General features: G+C 32.9%; 1 protein-coding gene across 1 annotated transcript; it reads left to right on the top strand.

The window, feature by feature from the left end:
• Positions 1-4092: 4092 nt before the first annotated feature.
• Positions 4093-6943, top strand: LOC114328001 (uncharacterized). The gene is made up of 3 exons (XM_050642004.1): positions 4093-4296; positions 4604-6590; positions 6652-6943. The coding sequence occupies exons 2-3, from the start codon at positions 4607-4609 to the stop codon at positions 6858-6860; spliced, it is 2193 nt and encodes a 730-aa protein (XP_050497961.1). The 5' UTR covers positions 4093-4296; positions 4604-4606; the 3' UTR covers positions 6861-6943.
• Positions 6944-8601: the final 1658 nt, after the last annotated feature.

Here is an 8601-nt window from a genome sequence, read left to right as displayed (position 1 = left end):
CAAAATTCACGTTTGTACTCGTAAGACACAAAAATTGACAGTTTGGAAATGTGACAAATGACATGATAGTGAAAATTGAATAAAAATTATGAATTTCTTGATGTATTTAAAATTCGGTAAAGTTTAAAATAGCCACGAAAAACTATAATCCACACTGTCGTGAATTTCACAGTTTATTTATTTGGTCAATTTTAATATTTTCTATAAAATTATATGATCCACATATTAGGCAACCAACAATACAACACATTTATTAAAGTTAATAACTGAGTTAACCCTAACCGGAGACGTACCGTCTGATAGATTGTAGCTATAAAAATATTCTAAAGATTATTGCGAAAAACTCCATCGATCGGCATCCCGCTTCATATATTCCTAATATTGGTTGTTTAGCAGTCGCGTGATTTAGAATGAGAAATATTCACTCCTTGCAAAGTTATCATAAAAATTCGGTTCGTCCTGTGACTAAGTTGATTACGTTAAGTGCATGTACAGTACATTTTTCAATTTAAGGTGTTTTCTTCATTTCTGTGTGCTACTATTGTCTATTTTGGTGTACTATCACCGAACAACCCGAAGGCACAGTCGATTCGGCGGGAAAAGTTCGCGCATCTGGTTTGCGCACGGCCGGCGGCCATTTTTTCGGTCCACAGGTCCGCTGCTGACACGATCAATTTGTGATTGTTGTTGTCAGATCACGCTTGTTTCGGGGTTAGTTTGATTTTGTGTTGTTCTGTTCGGTGATTTTGTTTTTGTGCATTGTGCAATAATAATTATGGATATGGACAAAAAGAAAGGCAGTTCGAATTTAATCTGTGCAGCGATCAACTGTAAAAACACGGTATCAAATTTCAGCTATAGTTTTTTTCCGTTTTCCAAAAGACGAATCAAGGTAAGCATTTTTAAATTCACAATGTTTTTATAAATGTGTATGTACTTAAATGGGTAGGTACTTGAAAATTTGGTGTTAACTATGAAACTTTACCTAATCAATTATTTTCAATGGGAAATAAGCCACAATTTTACCAAAAAAATGATTTTATTAACGTTTCGACGCCCAAGTCAGGTGTTATTGTCAAAATACAAAATAATTCTTGTATTCAATCATTGAAAATAGTTGATTATAAAAATGCCACAAGGAAATAGCTTCAGAACAAAACTTTACCTATATTATGTATACAGGGTGTCCAGAAACTCTACCGACAAACGAAGACAGGAGAGTCCTCATATAATTTTAAGATATTTAAACCCAATTCATCTAGTCCGAAAATGCTTCCTAAAGGCCGCGTCTCACCATCAAATAATTTGATCAAACAGTTTGAGCAAACTTGACGTACTTGAGGAAGTACGTCAAAGTGACGTCACAATTGCAGTTTTTTTGAAATTCTAACAATCTGTGCTCTCACTATCAGTCTAGTTTGATCAAATTTTTTGTATTGAGTTGTCTAACTTGTTTGTACCTACTTTATTTAAAATTAAAATTTTTCATTATTATCCATAATGAACACTCAGGATGTGACGTCACTAACTGTCACTTTCAGTTTGCTCAAACCAGTTTGATCAAATTTTATTTGATGGTGGGACGCGGTCTTAAGGGAGCTAGAGCTCTTTGAAGATGGCGTCTTGTAATTAGTTTTTCTTAGATACCTCCAGAACCCTTGTATTTAGAAAAACAAAAATTGGTACACACATTTATCTTCCAAAGATGCATCGATTTCATTCATCGTGAATTTCTAGTACCGGTCATAGGCGTCCGTTATGGGTAGGGCAACGGTTATTTTATCGCATAACTTTTTTATCTTTAACTTTTAAGCATTTTTGATATTGGATTATTATACTGTGAGATATTCTAGTACTAAAAGGTGCTCTTGATTTAAGTCCGTAGGACACGCCGTTTTCTAGAAAAATCGATTTGAAAATTTTTCGTCTTTTAAATTTGAAAAAAAAACTGCAAAAAAGTTTTCAAAAAAAAACAGTGTATTTTACTAACTTATACCAAGAGCAACTTTTAGTACTAGAATAGCTCATAATTTAATAATCTAAAGTCACAAATTCTTAAAAATTAAAGGCAAAAAAGTTATGCGATAAAATAACTCTTGACCTACCCAAAACGGACGCATATGACCGGTACTACAAATTCGCAATGAATGAAATCGATTCATCTCTGGAATATAAATAAACGTACCAATTTTCGTTTTTCTAACTGTTTTTTTTTTTTATTTTTTTTGGAAATTCAAGAAACGAAAAATTTTGAAATCGATTTTTTTAGAAAACCGTGTGTTCTACCGACTTAAAGGAAGAGTACCTTTTAGTACTAGGATACCTCATAATTTAATAATCCAGTGTCAAAAATGCTTAAAAGTTAAAGACATAAAAGTTATCCGATAAAATAACCGTTGCCCTACCCAAAACGGACGCCTATGACCGGTACTAAAAGTTCACAATAAATGTAATCGATTTATCTCTGAAAGATAAATATGCGTACCAATTCTCATGTTTCTAAATGAGAGCGTTCTGGCGTTATTTAAGAAAAACTAATACAAGACGCCATATTTAAAGAGCTCTAGCCCTCTTAGGAAGCATTTTCGGACTAGAAGAATTAGGTTAAAATGTCTTAAATTTATCTAAGGAATCTCCTGTCTTCGTTTGTCGGTAGAGTTTTTGGACACCCTGTATATAAAATATTGTTGAAAACGTACTTATACATACTTTGTTATTGTAGAGCTTGGAACTCCTATTTTTTGTACAAAAAAATTACAGAAATAGAGATAAAATACATAGAATACAGAGAAGCTCTTATTAGATCGCTATTAGGTCACGATATATTTTTTAATTAAAATTATATGTTAAATAAGTTTAAAGTAAATAAATTTTATTTGATACACTTATTTGAAAAATCAACACCGGTGCTGCAACATCTATTTAAGCAAAGCCGGATCTGACCACTTGGACCGATAAAATGGCGCAAGGTCACAGAATCTGTCTGACAGCTAAACAATGAAATTTATTGAAGTGCACCTTCGGGTTGTTCGGTGGTACTATTTTCTAGGGTTACCACCAAACAAAAAATACATACATATTTGAAGTATTTCCTTTTTTCTGTAACGATAAATGAAAAGCTACGCATTTTAAACGTTTATATGAGTTACCTACTGCCAATAATCGTTCCGCTTTTAAATATGTTTTAAATTTGCTAATAACGTCCGAAATAAAATTTACTGCTGAGAAAGACCAATTGCTAATTAGTCCAGAAAGCCACTGCGCATCCGCTAGGAAAAATATTCCGATTCGGATTTTTTGCACAATCTTACTCAAAAAGGACCCCTTTTAACAAATTTGCATGCTGCCAGGACCAAAAGTGGGTCAAAAATTTTTTAAACGTTTTTTTTTTGTTTTTTTTTTCTAAAATTATTTTTTTTGCATGGAACAAAGTTTTTTTAGGTTTTTTGGATTATTCCAAACAGAAAAGGTCTTTAGTGCCATTTCTCTGAAGTTGATAGTTTTTGACATATAAGCGATTAAAAATTTAAAAATTGCGAAATCGGCCATTTTTAACCCTCAAAAACTATGTGAAAAACTGAAAATTTGAATGTTGCCAAGGTAGGTAGATTTCTTTAAACATCGATTGATGAAATCCCGAAGAGATTTTGCAATACAATATTCAAAACTCCTTTGTTTTTTAATTGCTAATCAAGCGTGCGCGACACTATTTTATACCGACAGTATGGTGCAAATGAAAGGAATAAATTCGTTATTTCGTAAACCGGCGACTTTAAAGAAAAATCCCGAAACAGGTCAATTTTTATTTTTAAGTTATGATATTGTGGCATATATGGTATACTAATGACGTCATCCATCTGGGCGTGATGACGTAATCGATGATTTTTTTAAATGAGAATAGAGGTCGTGTGCTAGCTCATTTGAAAGTTACTTCAATTCTCTATTCAGTAATATAAACATTTACATAATTATTTATACAGGGTGTCCTTCTACTTCTTTTTTTGACAAATAATTTAATTTAATAAAGTTTTTTTGGACACCCTGTATAAATAATTATGTAGGGTAACTGACCCAGTAATGGACACTGTACCAGTAATGGACACTAATTTGATAAATTACCAGAAAATAAGGAAAATGTCTTATGTAACCCCCACATCGGGCTAGCTAAATGTTCTCTGCAGTATTGGCCATCATATTTTCAATGATTAAATAGCTAACTTCACTCATCTGTCAAAAGTCAGATTAAAAATCAAATGAAGTTTGTGTGAGTCAGCTGATGTAAAGTGTTTATTTAAGGTACCGTTTTTTACAATTTACTTCATTAATTTAAGTTTTAATATTTTTTTGCAAATGGAACAGGCTTAGTTTTAATTGTTATTGATGATATTAACTGTAATTTTCGTCAAATTAGATATTTTTAATTATCTAGTTTGAAATTTAGGGGGGTGACCATTACTAATACACAATAAACCGAGAGGGCTAGTTTTGGACACCGGGGGTGTCCATTTATAAACAGTCAGTTTTTAGTAATGGACACACCTCAAATTTACTACTTACCAGCTACTATGTTTCACAGTTTAATAATTTGTGCAATAATTTTCAGCAAATGCTGAAAACTAAAAAAATTGGCACTCGCCAGTTTTTTTCATATAGCGAAGACGACTTGAAAAAAGCTATTGAAGCTGTAACACAAAATGGAATTAGTAGAAAAGCTGCAGCACGTCAGTTTAATGTTCCTCGAACCACACTGATCCGTAAATTATACTCGCCTGCTACTACTCCTCGGAAAATGGGTCCAGCAACAGAGCTTTCTGAAGCAGAAGAAAATGTTTTTGAAAACTGGGTACTAGCAATGGCTCGCAAGGGTTTTCCTATTCATAGACAAAACCTTATGTTATCAGTGAAAAAATTTCTTGAGGAAACTGGCCGAGAAACTAAATATTTATTAAATAAAACTCCTGGGCGTTCTTGGTTTCAAGGATTTTCAAAACGTCACCCTAAAATTAAAGAGAGATATCCTGAAGCTGTCAGCAAAGCTCGGGCAGCAGTAACACAAGACCGAATTGAAGCATGGTTTGATGAAATTCAACTTTTTTTAGAGGAAGATAGATATGATGAAATATTATTAGATCCAACTCGGGTATTCAATGCAGATGAGGCAGGATTTTGCCTATGTCCGAAGAGTGAAAAAGTTCTAGGCCCTGTAGGCTACAAAGAAGATTTTTATATTAGGGTATCATCGGAAAAAGAGCAGATAACCGTAATGGCCACTTTTTCAGCAGATGGCAAGCATGTTCCTCCAATGTTGATCTTTCCTTACAAGAGAATCCCAGAAGCTATAGCTAAATCAGTGCCAGAAAATTGGGGTCTTGGTAGATCTGATTCAGGGTGGATGACATCCCAAGTATTTTATGAATACATTTCGAACCATTTCCTGCCATATTTAAAATCCAACAATATCCAAAGGCCAGTAATTTTATTCGTCGATGGGCATCGATCACATTCAACAAAACATGTTAGCCAGCTATGCGATGATAATGGAATTATTTTGGTATCACTTTTTCCCAACACTACCCATATTATGCAACCAGCTGACGTATCTGTTTTTAAACCTCTTAAAGCTGGTTGGTCAGCAGAAGTGAGAAACTGGAAATTTCAAAACTTTCCAAAAGATGTGACACGTTCTACTTTTGGTACTATTTTAGAATCTGTTTTTAGTAAATATGCTTCTGAGGAAACAATTAAAAATGGATTTAGAAGAAGTGGGTTGTATCCCTTTAATAAAAATAATGTTGATTACACAAAATGCATACCAAACAGAATAGTTGCTGCACAGATTTCTGATAAAGAAACACCTAAAAATGCCTTAGATGTACTAGAAAATAAAATTGAAAAAAAATACCTTACAGAATTTATACAAACATATTCAAAAAGAGAAACCTGGTCTGGAGACATATCTTATTCAAAGCTTTATAGTGTCTGGGCCGAAATTAAAATGGATTATGAAAATGAAAATCCTCAACAGAAAGAAATACACCCCAAAAATATAAGTATTACGTCACCAGTCGCTGGACCATCGAGACGTCAATGGGAAACACCTCCCCAAAAATTGGAATATGAAAATCCTCAACAGAAAGAAATACACCCCAAAAATATAGGTATTACATCACCAGTCGCTGGACCATCGAGACGTCAATGGGAAACACCTCCCCAAAAAAACATTCGCTACTATGAAGAAAAAGAATCAGAAGGGTTTAAAATTCCAACTCCATTTAAAAAATGTTTAGTATTTCCTCAAACGCCTGATGGAACTTTAAAAACACCAAAACACAAAAGAAAAATATTTCCTGCAGTAGTTTCAAGTGCGAAATATCGAGAATTTTACGAGAATGAAGTAAAGAAGAAGAATGGTCCGAAAATAACAAAAAGAAAACAACAAAAAACAAATACAGTCAACGAAGAAAGCAGCTCTAATTCAGATATGGACGTTACTTATCTCGACGAAGATCTTGATCTTAGTGAAAATGAAAACATCATACTAAAGACAAATCAACATGTTATTGTCAAGTACATGGATACACATTATCCAGGTAAATGAAAAATAACTGTAAAATACCTTATAACTTACCTGTTTTTATTTCTTGCTTGTAGGAATAGTTCTGAAACATGATGAATTCGGGGCAGATATCCGAACTATGGTTAGTGCTGGCATAAATTCCTGGAAATGGCCAGTTAAAGAAGACGTATTATATTACTTTATTGAAGACATAGTTTGTAATATAAAAGAACCTGAAGTAAAGAACAATAGGGGTCATTTTAGTGTGCCTGAAATGGCAAAATATAATGGTGTCCATTACTAAGTCCATAATATGTCCATTACCCATGTTTTGTGACCATTACTAGCTCATGTGCTACCTTTTTTTAAATAAGAGATTTTCTAAAATTTGTTGTCCTTATTTTCAAAAATCCTCATAATATCCAGAAAGTACATAAAATAAGCTTTTAAATTCATTAGTGTCAAATATATTATATGAAGCTGTGCCTCAGTAAAACATTATTAAACTTAAAATTTGCTTAAGAGTGTCCATTACTGGGTCAGTTACCCTAAATGTTTATATTACTAAATACAGAATTGAAGAATCTTTCAAATGAGCTAGCACACGACCCCTATTCTCATTTAAAAAAAATCATCGATTACGTCATCACGCCCAGATGGATGACGTCACTAGTATACCATATATGCCACAATATCATAACTTAAAAATAAAAATCGACCTGTTTCGGGATTTTTCCTTAAAGTCGCCGGTTTACGAAATAACGAATTTATTCCTTTCATTTGCACCATACTGTATATTGTCCTTTTCATGATCATTTTTCAGTGCGTAACAAATAATAGGAAAAAGGGTAAGTCCGTGATAATAGGGGAGGGAAGGGCAAAGTGAAATAGTGGGGTAAAGCGAAATAGCTCGTTTTCAAATTCTTCCGCAAACGGAGCCATTACTGTTTACAATCCAATCAATGTTTAGAAGTAGTACGTGCTTATCGATTAATTTGTAACGGTCGTCTGTCGATGTTATTTAAAATATCACTGTATATACATTTTTGGACGACTATTTGTAAAATCTACAGGTGAGTGTAATTGCTAGTTCTTCTATTTTATTTAACTAAACATATTTTTGAAAGCAACACACAAAAGCAATCATACTTAACTATCTTTTATATAAAATATAGATTGTTAGGCTAGGGTTAAAAATTTTTACTGGGCAAGTTTTCTTTTAAATCCATTTGGGGCAATGTGAAATGTTAATAGATGGGGCAAAGTGAAATATCGTTTCACTTCGCCGCACTTGTAATTATACTTGATTGCTACCATTAAAAAAGAATACGTGTATTTCCAGGTGTAAAATGCGAAACGTTAAACGAAAAACGACTTAACAACAATAGTCTGTGGAGCCAATGACATCTGGAATCAAACCTTTGCGAACGGGGTACTTTGCCAAAATCAAGCTGCTATGCAACAAGGAATTTCTGTTGCTACGTTAAATTGGAAGGCTAAATCCGGAAAAAATAAGGAAAAAGCGCCAAGTAAGAAGCTAGGCCGATTTCAAACTGTACTCTAGCCTATTTCACTTTACCCAACCATACGGGGCAAAGTGAAAAAAAGACAATGTCTGACAAACTCACGCATAACAAAAAATTTATTAACTTAATTTAATTTGTTTCGACATAATGATCTTAAACTATACTGTAATAAGATGTGTTTTTTACAAAATTTCATTTCGAAAATTGTAAAATTTATTTAATTTCAAAGTTTAGCTATTCCACTTTACCCTACTCTCCCCTACACATTTATGACATTTTAGTTAAATCTGACAGTTGTCACATTTTATTTTCAATTTGGAATAAAAACAAATCAAATGTGTTTCTTGCATTTATAAAATGGTATTTTCTTTGATTTGTATAGTCTTATAAATTATACAGATTATATTTGTAAATAATATTATTATCTAATTAAAAAAAATATTTTTTTATTATGGCGCCATCTATCGACAACTAGAATAATCACCGAACTAAAAATAATTACCAAAGTAATCACCGACG

The sequence above is a fragment of the Diabrotica virgifera genome, chromosome 1, assembly GCF_917563875.1.
Source record: "Diabrotica virgifera virgifera chromosome 1, PGI_DIABVI_V3a".
In the NCBI taxonomy this organism is placed as follows: domain Eukaryota; kingdom Metazoa; phylum Arthropoda; class Insecta; order Coleoptera; family Chrysomelidae; genus Diabrotica; species Diabrotica virgifera.
Note: the sequence above shows the minus strand (reverse complement) of the source record. Positions and strands in the feature narration are given on the sequence as shown.

Coding starts and splice junctions, on each gene's coding strand:
- LOC114328001 (XM_050642004.1), top strand. CDS start 4,607: ATGCTGAAAACTAAAAAAATTGGCACTCGCCAGTTTTTTTCATATAGC. Junction 6,591..6,651: donor CATGGATACACATTATCCAG/GTAAATGAAAAA, acceptor TCTTGCTTGTAG/GAATAGTTCTGAAACATGAT.